We start from the raw sequence: 18,658 nt of genomic DNA on the forward strand, positions 1-18,658 counted from the left end.
GTGGCTATATTGCAAAATAATCTTATAATTGGCATAAAACTCTACACAAACATATTTATAGCAGAAAACTAACTGCGCCATCGTATTCCTTGTCCCCAGAAATCCTAGAAAAGATCCAATTGTTTGATCAATCACTTGTATGGTAGCGAATTAATTGTGCCAACTCTCCAATGGAAGATTCACGGAGAAAATTTTATGCAAAATTTACGGAATTCCGGAATCGCTATAGTATACATGGCATGCATGCTGCCCCCGTTTTGAAACATGGATAAAACAACCAGCTTTTGTGCATGTACATATTATGTGACTGGATCTGTGAAAAAGGGTCTTATAGCCTTTCCAATTGTGCATATTTGGCAACCCATAACTTGAATTGTAATTATGGTACATGCTGAAATTTGGTCACATTGCATAGTACTATTTCGTAGTGTAATATGAAGGTGACAAGATAAAAACTCAAGGAGTTATGAGTAGTCAAATGTAGGAATTTGGAATGGCGATAAGACCCCTTTTCGCAGATCCATATGTATATAGTCCAACTATATTAAATTTACTATTGCAATAGCACAGCACAGGGAAACTATAGATGAACCAGTAACCTTTACCCCGATGTAGTTATCAATCCAGTCATACACACTCTACTATGAGTTAACAATCAATAGTTCAAAACAGTAGAATAAACACAAAACAACCATTTTTATGCTACCGTATGTTTTTGTAGAATGACTCAATCATGCACAGTATTCCTTCTAGACCTGTCCCTGAACAATAACAGTTATGCTACTAGCAACAACAGTACAATATTATTACTGGTGATGATAGAGTTAAAAGACATCACGATTATCAATATTAGCTACGTGTCAATGAACAACTTATTTATTTCGGGTTGTATTTTAGGTTGCACTATGAATGTTTGACAAATTAAAATCAACTGATTTGTAAAAATAGTTCAACATTTTCTATCATAAACATTTCCTGTCTGTACTGACTTAGTACATTAAATGCATTAAATGAAATTTCTAGAGTTACAAAATGTTATTTTAGTCAGTTATATCTTGTATAGCTAGCAATACCAGGAAAATTAAATTAATCAATCTATTGTAACTTGAGAATAATAGCTAATGAAACTAGTTTTATATGGGTGGTCCCAAGCAGTCACAGACATGTATACCCATCCCCAGCCTCCTACCAAACTAGCTAGATTGGAGTGCATATTGTATATATAAGAAATATTGAAAACAGTGAAAATTGAAACTGAAAACTCAAAATTGAAACTCAAGAATGGAAACTCAAAAACTGAAATTGGTCAAACCTTCATTAAAAATGTATTTCTTTACAAAGACCACGTCTATAATAATACCATTTCATTACAGTGGACACATGAAGTAGGTCCAAAAATAGCTTTAGGACCAAGCCTCAATAATCAGTTCTCATAATATAAATAAGTCCCTCAAAAATAAGTCCAGTTGTGCAGATGCACGAAATGCATGTATACAGTCTCAATTTACAAGACAATGAAGTACATTCTAATGGCTTTATTGCTCATAAATTACTATTAGACTATAGGTATTTTATAGATGTACTTTGTATGCACGAACCCCCTCATTTTGAGGCTCGTGCACAATAAAATTAATAATAAGTTTAGCTAACTAATAAGTATACTGTAGATTATGATATGTATGTAATGGTGGGGAAGGGTCTGGTGGATTCTCAGTAGACATCTTGTGCATTCCTCTGCCCAATGATAAGAAAACCAGTCTGGCTATACAAAACCATAAAATAAAATAATGGCAGCTTTATAGCTTTGTTAACAAGGCCACTTCATTGTACAGCCCCAAAAAGCTAGCTCTATACACCTGTAGCTATATACGGTGTAGTTAACATTAATGCTACATATAAATCATTTTGTTATATAGTCTCCTAGGTATCTTGATTAATCAGGTTACATTTTACAACACTAAAGTAAAAATATGATCTCAATAGTTGACCTTGTATAATACACCACAAGTTTTTTGAAATCACTTTGAAATTGTCACTGAATAATGAGAATATGGAGTTAGACACTTGAAGTGGTCATGAAGTATATTTGACATTATTTAATGCGGCCACCATAATGAGGTGGTCTTATCATAAAGGTCTTATCACAGTGGTGGTCTTTGTAAAGAGGTGAGCACTTACTATTTCACAAGTTTTGAATCATTCCAGTTTTTCAGTTTTCCATTTCCAATGTCCCATATCATACGTAGTTTGTTGCAGGGAAATAAATGAAATGTGATTGCATGGGCCTACAAAAGCAGGGCATGTGGGCACAAACTACACTGTATCACTCAACAAGTCATATCTCAGTACTGGAGTAGAATACTTGTTCTGTAACTTGTATTTTAAAGCCAACCAAATTTTTAACAAGTACTGGAAAGTTCATGGCCAAGCAGTAATGGATTACAAAGTTATAACACATCAAAGTGTGAAAAATAGACAATTTAATTTTATGTGCCCTAAAGTGCATGATGTTTGGCAAAGTTTACACACCCATATGTCCTAGCTGTTTTCACAGGCCAAGTCACACATTATCAACACTTACAGGGTAAGCAACTCAGACAGTACGTTACGCTGCTGCTGAGTAACTATTCTAATAGATAGATAAAATTGCCTATTGTATATACCTTATGTAGCAGTTCATCAGGTGAAGTGTATGTACTACTAAGATTTCACTAAATCTTATCCATCATTCTTCAGTAGGAGAAAGGGCATGCACAGTTCTAGTACTTCTCCAAAAGGATGGGTGCTAACTGCTAAGCTAGGGGCATGTCTATAGCTGGGGCTAAGAAAACTCTAGTAGCTAGAGCTATAGAGTAGTACATTGTGTGAAGCACACTCAGCATGCAGCTAGGAGTGTCTGGGAGCATCCCCCCCCCACACACACACATACGCGCGCGCACACACACACACACACACACACACACACACACACACACACACACACACACACACACACACACACACACACACACACACACACACACACACACACACACACACACACACACACAGAAAAACTTTTGCAAATTTAACCTTTACAGAGCACACTTAATTAGTATCCAGTTGACGTGATGTACACTCTAAGAAATGTAATAGGCAAATCTTTAGATTGAATCTCGATTTACATTAGTGTTTATTTTCCTGGTGGAGCATGCCTTCATACCCCTGTAGGATCACATGCTGTTAATGAAATATCTTATACATGACGAAAAGTAAATAGCTGGTAAGCAACAATTCAGGATATAATTATAGCAATGCTAATTCTAAAGCTGACATACATACAGGTAAGAAGGCGTACAGCTTAACAGTGACATAATATACAGTAGCTGTAGGGTCTGAGGGTGCAACCCCTAGGATTATTATTGCAATTTACATACCTTCAAAAGAGTGACCTGAAGGTCAAATAATAGTTAAACAGGCATTGGGAAGGAACAGCCTGAAGGCCCAGGGCAAAGTCTCCAGTCCTCCACAGTATAGTACTATACTTTGAGTTCAAAGTTGAATTTCTAGAGGAGAAACCTTCCAGCAGTTGTGGGATATTTTTTCAATAGCACTAAACTGATGTTAATAAGATTATACAAGATGAAACCACAACCAATTCGATATTACTGAATCTATGTTGAACTTACTTTCAAATAATTTTCTATTACTTTCACCAGGGAGGGAAACTTAAGGTTGCATGGAAATTTCTGTTTCATATACCGTACTGTAGGATATTGTATATGGCATCTCAGTCCTTTGGAAAGTTGGAATTTAAGGTGTAGTTTCAGCAATTGACAAAGAAACTTATTAATATCACAAGGTATATTAGATTAATAGTGAATGGTCTGTCACATAGTTTAATCTGAAATAGGAAAATGTGTGGACATTGATCACATTCAACCCAAGTATAATGTGTGTAGCTAAAACTGATATTATCCACTATATTATGTTGTTAAAAAAGAAGTTCTTATGAGTAGCAGTGCTTGATTGAGATAGTGCACAGGTCAAGAAGTGTTTAATTTCAGCATACATACTGGCCTTTGTTCCTTATAGTTTTAATGATGAATGTTCTATTAGAGTAGTTTACTGTTCTGTATAAGACCACATATATACACTTTCCTCCTGTACTCAAAATAGCAGTGTGGGAGGGAAACTAACTATAGATAGCTGAATTGACACAAAGTGGTACCAACCATAAATGGTGCTAATTGGCTTCTCTTCGCCACCAGCGGTACAAAAAATCTCTCCTTGATGAGGTAAGAAAACAGCAATGAGAAACTAATAATTAAGTTTATATGGCCTTTAATACACAGTATTTAGTAATTTTATTTTTTTGTTGAATCCTAGATTAGCTTTTTTTCATTTCCCATGTATGCTTAAGATGCAATTGTACCTGTAATGTACCTTCTACTAACTCTCTAGCTAGCACACTGTAAACATTTTGGAGAGGTGCTCAGCACCTCATTCACACACCCACCCTCTCCCCTAATTCCACCCTTGAGCACATGTTAATTGTACACATTGTTCATTTTAATGAAAATTAAAACATGTTCACTGACTAATTTACAAGATGAAAATCTTCACATAATAACTGAGTACAAAGAAGATTACTATAATAAAACTGGTATACTAAGGTAGTATACTAAGTTAGGATATTCTTGTCTACTTACATTATAAATATAAGGGATTAAGTGTTATACATTTGCCAGGTGTAGTCATGGTTACATGTATGGTTTGGTTGTTACACATCAAAATTTAGCCACTGGTAGATACAACTATCAATGGACTTCTTGCGGACACATCAAAATTTAGCCACTGGTAGATACAACTATCGATGGACTTCTTGCGGACACATTTGTCTAAACAAAATGATCTTCTGAAAGCACTTGTTCCCTGTAGACATTCTAGTCCTCTCATCTGCTGACCAAACCGATGAATTGCTCGTGAAATTTTCGACATGATTGTGCCCGTGTGTCCATGATCAGGACAGAAGGAGTTAATTTTGCCGAGGTCTTGTTTGAGTAAAGTGTACTGATGTAACTAGAGTAATGGATAACACAAAGTAATACTACATAATTTTGTGCTGAGGTTGCAAGATTTGCATGAAATATTCTAATAGCTTAGTCACAAACACTTTGTTATTAAGGTAAGTGATTGCTTTATTAGAGTATCTTAAACTAAAATGAAAATTGTTTCTAACTTATTCAACCACATAGATAACCCAAACTTATGCCGGCATTACTAGCAGGTCTGTAATGTATTGGTACAATTAAGCAGCCATTTCACTATTTATATAATTCAGACCAAACAAGATTTCAATGAATTACCTTCCTGACAACGACATCAGCTTGTAGAGCATCCTTATCACTCATGTGTGCTGCACAACAATTAATTGTGTTTGACTCCTGTGTAATTGAAATAAATGTGAAATAATAATTAGTTAAAAACAAGTGAATTGGAAGTTTCCTAATCTCATAACACACATGTACACTACACACATCACACTCACACACACACCACACATACTTACCAATTCTTTCATCCATAATCTTATTCTTCTCAACATTTCAGTTTTAGTCTCCTTATTTTCAGTTGGTACACAAGACTTTAACTCCCATATTGAGTGATATTGAGAATATGAATTGATCAATATGTCAAGCATTGCAATACATGATGTTGCCTGTGATTCTTCCTGTAACATGTTACAATTTATGATTATTGTATTGTTTACAAGTACTAGGTCACAACAGGTCAGTCCATACATTAATACCACTGAAGTGAGGAAACCACTAGATTGTTATATAGTGAAATACTTGGTGCTATGATGTCACTGAAACATGATAATGTGTGAAGTGTCTGAGTGGGTTATGACAATGAATTTCCATGGAGATTCAAACAATAATTGTCTGATGTGGTAGATAGTTAGACCAATATTAGATAAACAATGGCTGGACAGAAATGTGATAAGCTGAAATAATGTGGAAAAGAATTTGTGGAATATTGTGATCATTGTCTGACGTTACCTTCAATGTGAAGGTGTGATCACAGAATCTCTTTGCATAGTAAAGTTATACCATCAATTACACAGACTAGATTTTTTGGCCTTAAGGAGGCAGATTAACACCTTACATCAAGCTACTAATGATAATTTTCCTCTTAATACTGTGTTTATACTTGCTTAATATCACATGCTGGCTTAGTTTAGCACAACTTGTGTCAGGTGTCCACCAAACTGAGCTGTAAAGAACCATGCCAGCCCTTAAAAATCTGCCAAGTCAGCTTGGTCACCACTATGTTGAGCAGGGTTACTTACAGCTGGTATAAGCCATTAATTACAATGACTACTGTCTTTACCTACTTTCCACGCTAGCATGCTTTTATTGTAGTGGTCTAAATATGTATGTGCCCATGAAACGGATGTTCAGGTATTATGTAAACTGCACTAAGTGTCTACACAGTGCATGAGACAGAATTATAGCATAACAGAGGCAATTATTTCACTGTATTTACAGATACCACAAAAATGTTAATACTTCCTGTCAACCCCCAGACTTCTGCATAGATTTATAAATCCTACGTACAAATCTAAAGCCACATGCTGGTTTTAGACTAGAGATAAACTTTATTGCAAGTGTTACATTTACATTGTCTGCAGAATAAACACTTTGCATGCAATTAATTTTTTCTATACAACCTTTGTAAGATATTTTAGTCAAAATGTTCCTTAATGGTTCATGAGTATCATACACCATATTTTCCACTATGTAATGAACTACATGTGATAAGTTGGGTGATAACTAACTTATAGCCTGTTTACACTAGCCACCTAGTTCGAACTATCATGGATCAGAGCGATTTCCAAGTTAGTATATACACATACCATATCGAACCGAACCATGTCAAACCATTCTGGAGTGGACCTGTTAGTGTGGGGGTCTGGTTTGATCCTCTTTCCCAGTATGAACAGATGCGGCCCTGCAGTTTTGTTTGGCTCTATAAAGATACGGAGAAGTACAGCTAAAATGGAAACTGTAATGATGAAATGAAGCAACAGCCAAGTTTTAGGTGACGATACGGAAGGATAGCCACAAGAATAACACAAGGACTCAAAAACAAATAGGTACACCTGTGAATAAATAGTTAACTAGCTCCACAGAATTGAGAGGTTGTCGTCAACATTTAAGACTTTATCATGCATACTAACCTGGTGTGAATGGAGAGCACAAATCCTTTTAACTCCATCAACAATCTCCACTTTGATGAAACTTATGATTGTGGGTTAAGTTTTTTGCTGATTGGAGCAGGTTTGGCCTTTGTAGTATAGATGGTGCTCAAAAATCAATCTGGATCGCACTGAATCGATCTTATTCCGAGTGATTTGTAGTATAAACATGCTGGTACTGCATAGAAGAGCTGTTTTGATTAATTTTGTTAGCCTACAGAGAAAACTGTTTCTGAGTTGTCCTTATCCCTTTAGTACCCAACGTGGTCAGTTACCAGGTCACTATACTCTGAACTATAACAAGCTAATAATAGCCAATAGCAGTCTATTATAACATGTTGTTAGCAGTATAATAGGTTTGTAATTGGCTCAGACAATTATTAGCTAGGAACACTATTACTTTAACATTAATACATTCCATAGACATTACGAACATGATACACTAGTACCTTAATGGAGTAGATACTTAATATACATGTGAACACTAATTTTGTAGCCATAAAATTAAAAGTACAAAATGATATTCACTAAGTTGTTAACAGAACTGACTCGTATAACGGGATTGTATTACTAGTTTTTCCTGTCATGTTTTTGGTAGGTCATGAAATATACAGAGAGCTAACATATGACCCAACCCCAGTACAGTGTGTACATGTTAGCTAACGACCTATTACTTATATATTTTTAAAACGTATTTCTGTATTATAAATATTTCTGTATTTATAATTGGATTTCTCTGAGAGTCCCAAGACATTGGCTACCCCTCAGCTTAGACATAATGTCCTAGCTATTAAAAGAAAGGGGATGGAGCCTAAGGAATAACTACATCTTATGGCTTGTACTGCTAATATATAACCAACTACTGCCTGGTTGCTTAGAGGCAATACATTCTTACAACCAAAGGGGGTGGCCACAAATACACTAGGCCTAATCCCATTGAATTAGCGACAGTTCTTAGCTCACAACAACAACACCAATCCAATTGATACAAGTGTTAATGACATTGTTTTAACTAGTAAATTATGATTCTAATTGATTGAAATGTCCTACCTTGTCCTACCACAACTGATCAAGCCTGCACATGACAGGACATTATGGTGGGTCTACTGCTGAACATTATTTGTCTCTGCTTTAGGGATATTTAAATATTAGAGTATGGTTGTTATTGTCAATTTCACCCACAGGCTATTCACTACATGATAACAACAAGGATGTAAACATGTTTATTGTTTATCAATAGAACAGGGGAAAGTTGTGGTCTAGTTTCATTATTTGTTTTGCTATAATATCCTACAAGCTTTCATCTTCAATAAATTATCTACAACACACAAAAATCCACCACACAATATACTTGCTATATGTAACACAAGGGGGACATCTAATAATTTATAAAATGGATTGCAGCAGAGATGACTTCCCCTTTACAATCTCAGCACTTGTCATATCAAAGCATTCCATGGTTTAACACATATTAACTGATCCTACCCCTAGAGGATGCAGTTAATGGACTAGACTTTGTTATAATATAATTCACAACTACTAATTGAGTTGTGTTTACTTTGTGAATAACTCACATACTATACAGATTTAAGGAGTTCAGCTATGCAGACACCAGCTACTATCCTACACACACTGTGTCTTGTGAACTCTCATACATACAGCCAATTGAAATGATCTTGACCAAAGACATCACATTGGATCTACATTTATTACCCTCCGGCAGTCAAATCTAACACCTCTAGCTACATCACTTGTCACACTGGTTGTAGTCAGATAACTACAAGTTCCAGTAATGATATTGTTTAGGTGTAAGGATATTGTCTGAGATTGGTAAGACATTTCACATCACCAAGGTGATGATACAAGATATGAATATTGAGCATGTCAAAAGTGTTCAGACAATGAAAGAGGATTACGATTACTAAGGAGAGAGAATACACAAGCCACTTGTGAAAAGCAGCAAAAAAAATTTAAAGTGTAAGGTGGAGTATAGTTCAAACTACAGGGCACATACTACTGGGCACTTGTAGGACTACAACACTTAGTATTTTATCCAATCAATTTATTAGCTGAATTGAGGTTGTTATTCATCTTGTTATCATAATGGACCATACAAACTAGCTGGTCACATATTTCAATGGATTCTCAAGACAATTATTGTAAATAAATTCCATCGGTACCAGAAGTGTCTAATGTGTAAGTGATGACTTGGGAAGATAAGCTTCACCCTGGACATGTGCCTTCCATCATTACAATATTAACAGTTGTAGAGATTTATTGTGTGTTGTCCGTCACTAAACAATTGACGGTAATTCTAGAACTATCACAATTGATCTCAATTGAGTTCTCACCCATCCCTAGACTAGGAAGCTGTTTGGATGCTTGCTTTTCAGTTTCAAACAAACTCTTTTAAGCATACCGCAAGGACAGACTTAAAAACAAATAAAGGGCTAAGATTATTACACTAATACTAAGGATGATAACACACATGCACTACACACACATACGCACAAAAATGCTTACCCTTCGAGCTTTGGCTAAAGTACATTCTGGATTTTTCAGTGATCTTGGTATTGGTGGTGGTGTAGCAGCATCTTCCTCAGAGATATTGCGGTGATACCCCTTACAACAATATGTCCACTTCTGTCTGCAACACTACATATAAGGAACAAAATTACTATAATATAGTGTCTTGCACAGTACAGGTAGTCTTGTGCTCAAAGCCAACTTTTTCCCTTTAGAGCAGGCCATTTTTTTTCCTTCTACACACAAAAGGAATAGCAACCCAGTCAGAAACTTAATACAGTGGTAACCATTAAAAGAAGACATACAACTTAGTGTACATAACTAGCGGACTTGCACAGGCTTCACTGGTTACCATGAATACAATGGCCAGATTAAGTGGTGACTTGGTCCTTACAAAAGAGGATGGTGGTCAACACTGGTGTTGTAAGGAAGCCAAGTACACCAGCTGTTAGTCAGTACATTTTCTATACCCTAGTAACTATCAGAAAGAAACAAAATCATTTTATAACAAGAATTACAAATTCTTAGTATGAATCATACAAATTCTTAGTATGAATCATACAAATTCTTAGTATGAATCATACAAATTCTTAGTAGGATTCGTAATTAACAAAAGCATGTTATTTAAACTAACTTTGGTTACTTATTATTGTTAGTTAAGGTTTCTGTGCTACACAAAACATGTGTTATTGCAGATGCTGTCATGTAAATATATTAACCTGTTTTGATTTTAACACAAGAAATTTTAGCCAATTACAGCAGCCAACAGCCCAGCTGACCAAATAGTCCTACACACAAACATGTCTCCAATGAAAACAGTTTTGGATTGGCCATATCTTGGATATCACAACAATAACCAACAAGGATTTCAAGCCAGATGGCGCTCAGCATAAAGCAAACAGCCTGAATTTTTAATAAATTTTCCTGAATTTGTGGTAAGACAATTTCCAAGTTAAGTATTAGAGAGAATGGCTGTTGTGCATGACCAGGCAGCTGTTATTGCAGTTGTAATGTTTCATAGTCATCAGTGATGATCACAACAATACTGTTTTGTGTACACTACCATCGACTGTTATTGGTATAATCAATGTATCACTTGCCTTAACAATATACTCAAAAAATGCAATCATACACACACTGGCCAGCGTTACTATGAACCACAGCCTTGTGAACACTGTGACTAGCACAATTATAAATTACTAGTACTTTGGCTACGATTACCAAGGACTGGTTTAGCTACGTAAATGCTTCAAACTTAAGACTATACTACTAACTGTCTAGCGCATACTTATACACACATGAATACACACAAACTAAACACACACGTGCATTACTACCAGGCACGTACATGGTATCGCTATCCCACAATACAAAAAGAGATTGACCATAGGCTACAAGCAAATCGCTGGATTGTGCTAAACTACAAACTAATAGCCCCATTCCATAATGTTCAGAATTAATTCATGTTACTAACACCTCTGGGCTATACCAGATTTGTTCAACACCTAAGGCATTATCAATATCACTTAAACATCAATCAGTAACTAAGTGGTCAGCAAATTATACACCCTTGGGGTATAACAAACTGAAGATCAATAACCAAGCTATGATTTAACTTTGTCCTACAAATTGCTTTCCATATAAATCACAAAGAGCAATTAATTGATAACAAATCATGTTGGAAAACACTACAAGGTACCAGGACTTAATAGATAACTTAGACACAATAAAATATTAATGCGTGCTATAAATAACAAGTACATACACAACACAGGTGTATACTAAGTGTCCTAGACTTTACTGATAGCACATGATAAGTTTACCAACAATACAAGGTGATAACATTTGCTATTTTACTGTCAAACACAGCTGTATGGTGCGATAGGATAGCTGGCCATTGTACACTGCACATGGTGTGGTCTAACAGATAGGATTCCCGGAAAAGCATAATAACTTTGTAAAGACAAAACCACTACACAATAAATGCACAATTGTACTGCTCCATCTGAAGTGAAAGTGAGTTTCAATGCGAACAATCCAACTCCCTTTGGGAATAACCTATGAGACTAACTATACAGTTAACCATTGGTAACTTAAAACCAGCCAGTAATTTTTTTTTTTTTTAACTGCACAACACCAGGCATAATTAATTTAGAATGAACCCCCCACCGATTTTTACATGGAGTCTTTAGGTAACTCTGGATGCAATGCTTACAAGGAATTTCATTAAATTTTACACTATACAGTTTTACAATGTAAACACACACAAAGCATTTCACAACATCCAATAGCACACAAACAGTTAAAAAGCAGCTGGTGAGTGCAGGTGGTCATGTCATGGGATAGTACACAAATTAGCCACCACCCAACACTGACAAACTGCTATTGTCATGCACCTGATGAGGGAATGTAACAAATTTAACACACCTGTAATTTACCAGTTAAACCTGGCCAGTAGGTAGGGTAACAGAGAAATTTTGTCAGCCACAATAAAATAACAAAGAACATATCTGACAATTTAATTCACAATCACAAACAAAATCACAACACACAATAAATAAAAAGAAGCAATAAATGAGAAATTAAGCAACTTAGCATGACTAAAAATACCAACTCTCAATCTACCATTTTAGTTAGAATATTCAAGGCAGCATCCAAAGGGTCCAAACGAGCAAAAAAATTGCCTACAAGATTTAAGCGTAAGAATTTATGCTGCAAAACTGTTGTCAAAAAGCAAAATAATCTCATTAATATTATACAGATAAGCAGAAATTTGCACTGATTTTGAGATTTAAGATTTTCTTTCATGGCATATTTTTTACAATTTGTGGCTGATCCATCGGCAGTATCAACCTATTTAGTCCTTCTTAGACCTCAAATTACTGAAGCTTTATAACATGCCAAACGTGTATATGGTATCAATAAGTTTAATACATCTCTACAACACTGTCATTGGAGCGTGTAAGTATCATTGGTTAAATGATGTCTGTATGTTACTAACACCTTCCTTAGCAACTACAACTACGCAGTAGTCTATATATAGTAACACAGCATAATAGGTAATAACAACTAGACTACTGGTAATCCTAATAAGGCAACAGGTCCGACAATTACTGCTAGACATTTAACCACCCATACACTGGTCACACACACTGCAGGTGAGGTAAGGGTGTAACTAAGCTGGTATCAGAAACATCTTTTAAGGCATATGAGGTTTACACACTTACATACAGAGAGGCACAGAATTGGTGGTCTGTTAAAACTGCTATAACATTTTCAAAGAAACTGTAGCTAGACCAGCATATAATGTCTTGCTGTATATCACTGAACAATTTTTTCAGTCTGTACACATGTCATCAGTAATTTAATGAAATGGATTTTATAGATGGCAATTGAACTGAGTAGTGGACACAAATTTACCCTCCACAATAACCAGAACATCCATATAGTTGATAGAGATCACCTACTAAAGTGGACTTCTCTGTGTAATGGACAGTTTAGAACCAAGAAATTTTGATCCATTTTGTTGCTATACGCAATTTTCCTTTCAGATGTAAAAATGTATGGATCAAATCTATTTTAGAGATTATTAGGACAGAGATAAATAGTTTGAAGCTTTGTTCAGTTCCACTACTTTCAGATGCTGTTTTACCCCTCCAAAGTTACGTCACCATGGATGTAGAAGTATTGTTACTCCTTGTGACAGCTGCCAGCACATATTTTGTGTATAGTTAAAGTTAAAACCTGGAGCTGTAAGTACAGTGTGCACCTAATTGCCATCAACTACGTTCACACAACATTAGTAACAAAGCTTCGGTAACACTTCCAAAAGAAGCTTTGGAGGGTGTATTTTGTACATCCACTCCAGCCCTATTAGAGATTAAAATATTTGACCTCGGATATTACTGAGGTTTTTTTATTGTGCCCTTAATGTTACAGGTTCTATTTCATGATCATGATTGTGGCTAAATGAAAAATTCAATCCTTTCACACCCAGCACATCTGCTTTCTCATGAATCACTCAATCAATGGAATTCATGGCCTACTTGGATTGTTGTGTACTGAAATACCTAGATGGGGTAAATAGTTTTGGTTTGTAACTATTACAATGAACCAATTTTGATTGGATGAAATGGAATGCATATCTAGCATGGATTGTACACAACACCTGTAGGTATTACCTCTGGCCCCCACATTAGGAAGAGACATAACTGAAAAACAAACTAACTGGTGAACATTAAAGCAGCAGAGTTCAACATAGTTCATTGGTATTAACACTGGACATCTATTAAATGGCTAGTTTAAATAAGGATAGGTAATGTTCTATCTACTATTGAAATTGTTACTGACTGTAACTAAACGGAAACTCTGTAAAGTGTCTAATAGTTGGTGATCAGTTAGCAATCATTCCATACAATTAGTGACATGTGACTACCTAAAATTCATGTCTATCTTAGTATGATGAGTAAATAGTGCCCTTTTGTTGTCACCCAAACTGCCTTCCCAGAGTTTACTAACACGGCACAGTATCATATGCACTACACTACAGAGAGGGATGTGGACGCACACACAGACATACTACACACACAAGACACATATCATGTTGTAATCATCTACTGACAACCACAACACTACAAGTTCACTCAATACTGTTACAAGATACTACCAAGTACAGAACTAGCCGCAAAGCAGAAAGCTTACCATTATGAAGCCCTACTGGTACACTCAACTAAACAGTAACTAGGAAGTGTAACCATCAACAGTTAGTGTTACATGTGCAATGTGAAAATTAAATGTTACAGCTGGTTGGGTTAAGAAGCCATTCATATTGTTATTGTAACAATGATCAAAACCAATTAAGGGACCATATACCTATTAACTTACAGAATTCCATGACATAATGATAACTCTTTGGACATAGCTACTAATTATTTAGATAAGCTGGGAATGCAGCCGCAGCCACTAAACATTTCGTCAGTTTACACACCTAATTCACAACTGGTTACAATACTAAAATCATTGTCATATTACTAGTGGTCATTGAGCTTATAGACTAAACTACTTGAACACTATGATAACTTCTGATTACTATGAGATGATAAGAGGTTTCGCAATGCATCAATAATTTTATTCATTGCAAAATCTATTGATGATGACCATAGCTTTTCATTGTAAAGTTTACAAATATTGGAATTAATGTCATTTTATAGGGAAAACACTATAATTTTATTAGCCTGCTATAACACTTTAAGACCAACTTACTGCATCACAACAAATTCTATTGCCTGCATGGGCATTGAACCTGATACCTAACAACTACCAGGTGAATGCTCTACCCACAGAGCCACTGCATCACTTCCTTTGTTTACTGTATCAAAACCTTATATGTACAATGGGAGGAGGAACAATTCCACACATCAGACCACTCTACACTCTTTGTGTGGTCCAGCCCCCAAATTTACAACTACTTACATATCACAAACCACCAGTAAACACCTCCTATACATTGGTGCATAAAATGCCTATCCTTTTACCAAACAAGGGTAGAAGATATCAAACCCAAGTGACTGTCCTTCACCTGCACCCTGCACAAGCAACAGCTGTGCATGTCACGATATTGCCACCGAGTAGGGTGGAGCAATGGGAATGAAGTATCTTGCTCAAGGAAACGTCCTGTAACATCCAAATCACCAGGCCGATTGATGTACTACCACTGGACCACCTATAGCTCAACAGAGCTATGGGATTCTCTGCAAATGCATAGCTAATTTGTCTACTAATAAAGCTGACAGATTTCTTCAAGTTGACACATAACTAGTTGATAGTTTACACATTTCGCGTGCTTGAGGTACACCAGATAGCCTTCAAGGCTATAATAACAAGACACCTGGGATGGCTGTGGCCAATGGTGAAATGTGAGCGATAAAGTGGCTGCGATCAGTAAAGCATTCCACGAAAACCAAATGTTTTGATAGACCCACTCATACAGCAATTATTATGGATTATTAAAACTAGCAGGTAACAAAGGTACATGAATTTAATTCAACGAACAGAAGATGCTTCAACAAAAGCTACAACTATAATATAGCTATAACATACCTCTTGTTTGACATCTCTCGAGTTGATACTATCTCTACCGGAGACCAGGAAGGCTAGGGTGCACTGCACGCCTAGTATCACCAGCAGAAGGATCGTCATCATATTAAATGTTTGGTAGCTCGTCATTGTAGATCGCTTATCTATCGGTTAACAGGTTTCTCCTGAGTGGTCTTCCACAGCTCTGAAATTAGCTCGGCCGGTGCCGTAGTGCCTGCACACAAATCAAAAGCTCAGCTAAGGGAGACAGTTCGATTCTCCAAGTCTTTAAACTCTCTTCAGATCACTTAGCTTCAAAGCGATCACTTCACAGTAACACGACACCAAGCAAGCACGCTTTTATTAAGAAAGAACCCATATCGTGTCAAAAGTAAAAGTTTATACGGCTTCTTAATCATTCAGCGCTAACGCTCTAATTGTACAATTGTGTTTACATAGCGCACACCTTGCGTGGACCAACAAACACTTGAGATCAACGTAACAATTTGTCTAGCCATAGACTAAATTAGAATTACCCCCATTTTACCGCTATTATTTTCATAATATTGTTTCTCTTAGCATGCAAATTGTACAAACTACACATTATCACATTACAAAACAAAACATACAGCTGTTACAAGAGTTCATAATAAAAATAGTGAGGGTATTTTTCTATTATGAACTCTTGATACAACAAGTATTGTTAACACATTAGCTATTTACAATTTCCTGTGTCTTCTAAACTTGCCAATTTGTCTTAGAAGTTCCATCAATATTGTTTGGCTTTTTCCTCAAGGTTTGAAAGAAGTTGCTGAACACGACACACTGCCGACTTCCTTGCTTTTCTAATGTCCGCATCACCATGAGTTTCTATCTTATCAAGTAATAGCAGTAAAGACACCAGTAATTCTTCTATAATAAAATACTCCTTGGTTCCACGCCCTCCTTTAAAAGACAACACTTTTTGTTCCAGATCTAATGATTTCTGTATAACCTCATTGATTCTCAGAATTTCGGGGTTTGGTTTTATATCTGTGTTAGAGAAATCTGGTTGACTAAAGTTTTCAACATTGGCTGCTGGCAAAGTTCCAGCCACTGCACTAACATTTTCTGGCTTGTTCACAACTGGCGCTATTGTCGGGTTATGTACATGGGTTAGTCCTTGTGCATCTATCATCTTATACCCAATAGCACCTTGAAGAGTTCCATTATTTTGTCTCAATGTGATCTCAGGATGTATAACAACATTGCTATTTTTAGTCAAACTTTCCAGCTGCCCTGAACTAGTAGTATTGTAGTCCATTTGTACAGTGTGTGTAATTGGTGAGTCTTTCTCCATAGCAACTTTGGCAGTGTTTACAACATTTTTTTGTTTAGAAATTTGTCCTGCACTTCTGGGATGCAAGTATCCAGGATAAACATTGTCGTTAAGATCTAAATGTTTGTTTGGTCGGTGTAACGGATTATTGTACATTTCCGGATACCGGGCTGGTGTAAACACGCCTCCTGGGTAACCGCTGTCATTGAAGCCTTGCCCCAGCGTTAAGCCAGGCCTTGACTCATGGCGTTCGGAGTATCTTGGATCTTCCCATGTCGTTCTGCGCGTACCGTGGTCCACGAAAAAGGGCCACCCAGTACACGGATCCATTTTCATTTCCCAGCGAGGAGGTAATTCTGTATAAACAATGTTATATTACATGTAATATTGAACGATTTATTGTACCTGAAATTTGCATCATCTTGGTTGATTGATGTACATTAAAATTGACAAATCTTCTAATCCAATAATTCCAATTTAGACGCGCTTATCCTCAGAATACTTTAGTCTGAGCGCTTAATCTCATGTTATAACTTAAATACTGTGCAAGAGCAAAAAGTGAGTGTAAAAAGTACGCTATATGATAGACTCATTGATCAGCCACATTGAAACGTTCTATTCCTGAAGTTTCTCCAGCTGCATCACTTGTGTAGGGTAGCTAACAACATGTTAGGATTTGCATTAAGAAATGTCATACTAAAAAATACAATTGTAGATGTGTCATTTATACAGGACCATATCCTTTTTTCTCCCTACCTAATCACAAAGAGAAAAAAAGTGGTCTGGCCACACAATGCTAAGGAAGCCACATCTTACAACTAATAACTCCTGTAGAACCATTTGCAACCGAGATCAAGATTTTTGATCAACAAAAATACACCTTGATCACTAAAAAGGTGCTTTGATCAGATGATAGTTTAGCATAGAAGTTCCATAAATTTTCATTTTGCTTACAAGTTGGCTTCTAAGATGCTTGATTGCCCATTTTTGTGAGGTCAGGTTACAAATAGTTCTACAGGTCTATTGGTAGTGACCACCCCTGAGCGAGGGCTTACAAGTGTTGAGAGGTAGGCATGTCATTACAGAGTTTGCACTTGTAATGTTCATGACACATCTCAAGCTTAAAGTGGTTTGGTCCTTACAAAGAAATGCCTCTGTCACATAATTATGAGTTATTAAATGCTCCAGAACACGATGTATGGGGGAATTCACTACACTGCAGAGTCGGTTCAGTTGGACTATTGTGTGATTTTGCTATTAACACCAGAATTGCACTGTTAAAACTGGTGTGCTATGGTAGCACCTTACAGTGCTAAATTTTGACTGCTCCAGTCAAAAATTAACACTTCTAGGTGTTACCATAACACTTTTGTTTTGTTTTAACAGTGTGAACCATCACTGTGTTTACAGAGTAGCGTGTTCACGTATTATCACACTATGCAGAATGACATACAGTAATTTTTAATAACCTTTAAGCCAAGGAGTCATTCTCATTA

At 36.3% G+C, this 18,658-nt stretch overlaps 1 protein-coding gene across 3 annotated transcripts; it reads right to left on the reverse strand.

Moving 5' to 3' along the window:
- Nucleotides 1-4,529: 4,529 nt before the first annotated feature.
- Nucleotides 4,530-17,660, reverse strand: LOC136247567 (uncharacterized). Of its 3 annotated transcripts, XM_066039330.1 has the most exons (6): nt 15,869-16,328; nt 9,767-9,898; nt 5,552-5,713; nt 5,349-5,426; nt 4,818-5,061; nt 4,530-4,764 (listed from the first exon to the last, which is right to left on the reverse strand). In XM_066039330.1, coding segments are annotated over exons 1-6 (744 nt in total). In that variant the 5' UTR covers nt 15,995-16,328; the 3' UTR covers nt 4,530-4,762. The 3 variants fall into 3 exon arrangements, 2 of the variants coding, with proteins under 2 accessions (XP_065895402.1, XP_065895401.1); XM_066039329.1 differs by having other exon boundaries at nt 4,530-5,061; nt 15,869-16,327; XR_010697642.1 differs by lacking the exons at nt 4,530-4,764; nt 4,818-5,061; nt 5,349-5,426; nt 5,552-5,713 and adding an exon at nt 17,568-17,660 and having other exon boundaries at nt 15,869-17,518.
- Nucleotides 17,661-18,658: the final 998 nt, after the last annotated feature.

Source organism: Dysidea avara, chromosome 2, assembly GCF_963678975.1.
Source record: "Dysidea avara chromosome 2, odDysAvar1.4, whole genome shotgun sequence".
Classification (NCBI taxonomy): Eukaryota; Metazoa; Porifera; class Demospongiae; order Dictyoceratida; family Dysideidae; genus Dysidea; species Dysidea avara.

What these genes read in the sequence shown, in the direction of transcription:
- LOC136247567 (XM_066039329.1), bottom strand. Translation starts at nt 15,994, where the DNA reads ATGACGAGCTACCAAACATTTAATATGATGACGATCCTTCTGCTGGTG. An exon ending in CGAGAGATGTCAAACAAGAG is followed by an intron (nt 9,899 to 15,868) that starts GTATGTTATAGC and finishes CCTTATATGTAG; the next exon opens with TGTTGCAGACAGAAGTGGAC. An exon ending in CTGATGTCGTTGTCAGGAAG is followed by an intron (nt 5,062 to 5,348) that starts GTAATTCATTGA and finishes CCATTACTCTAG; the next exon opens with TTACATCAGTACACTTTACT.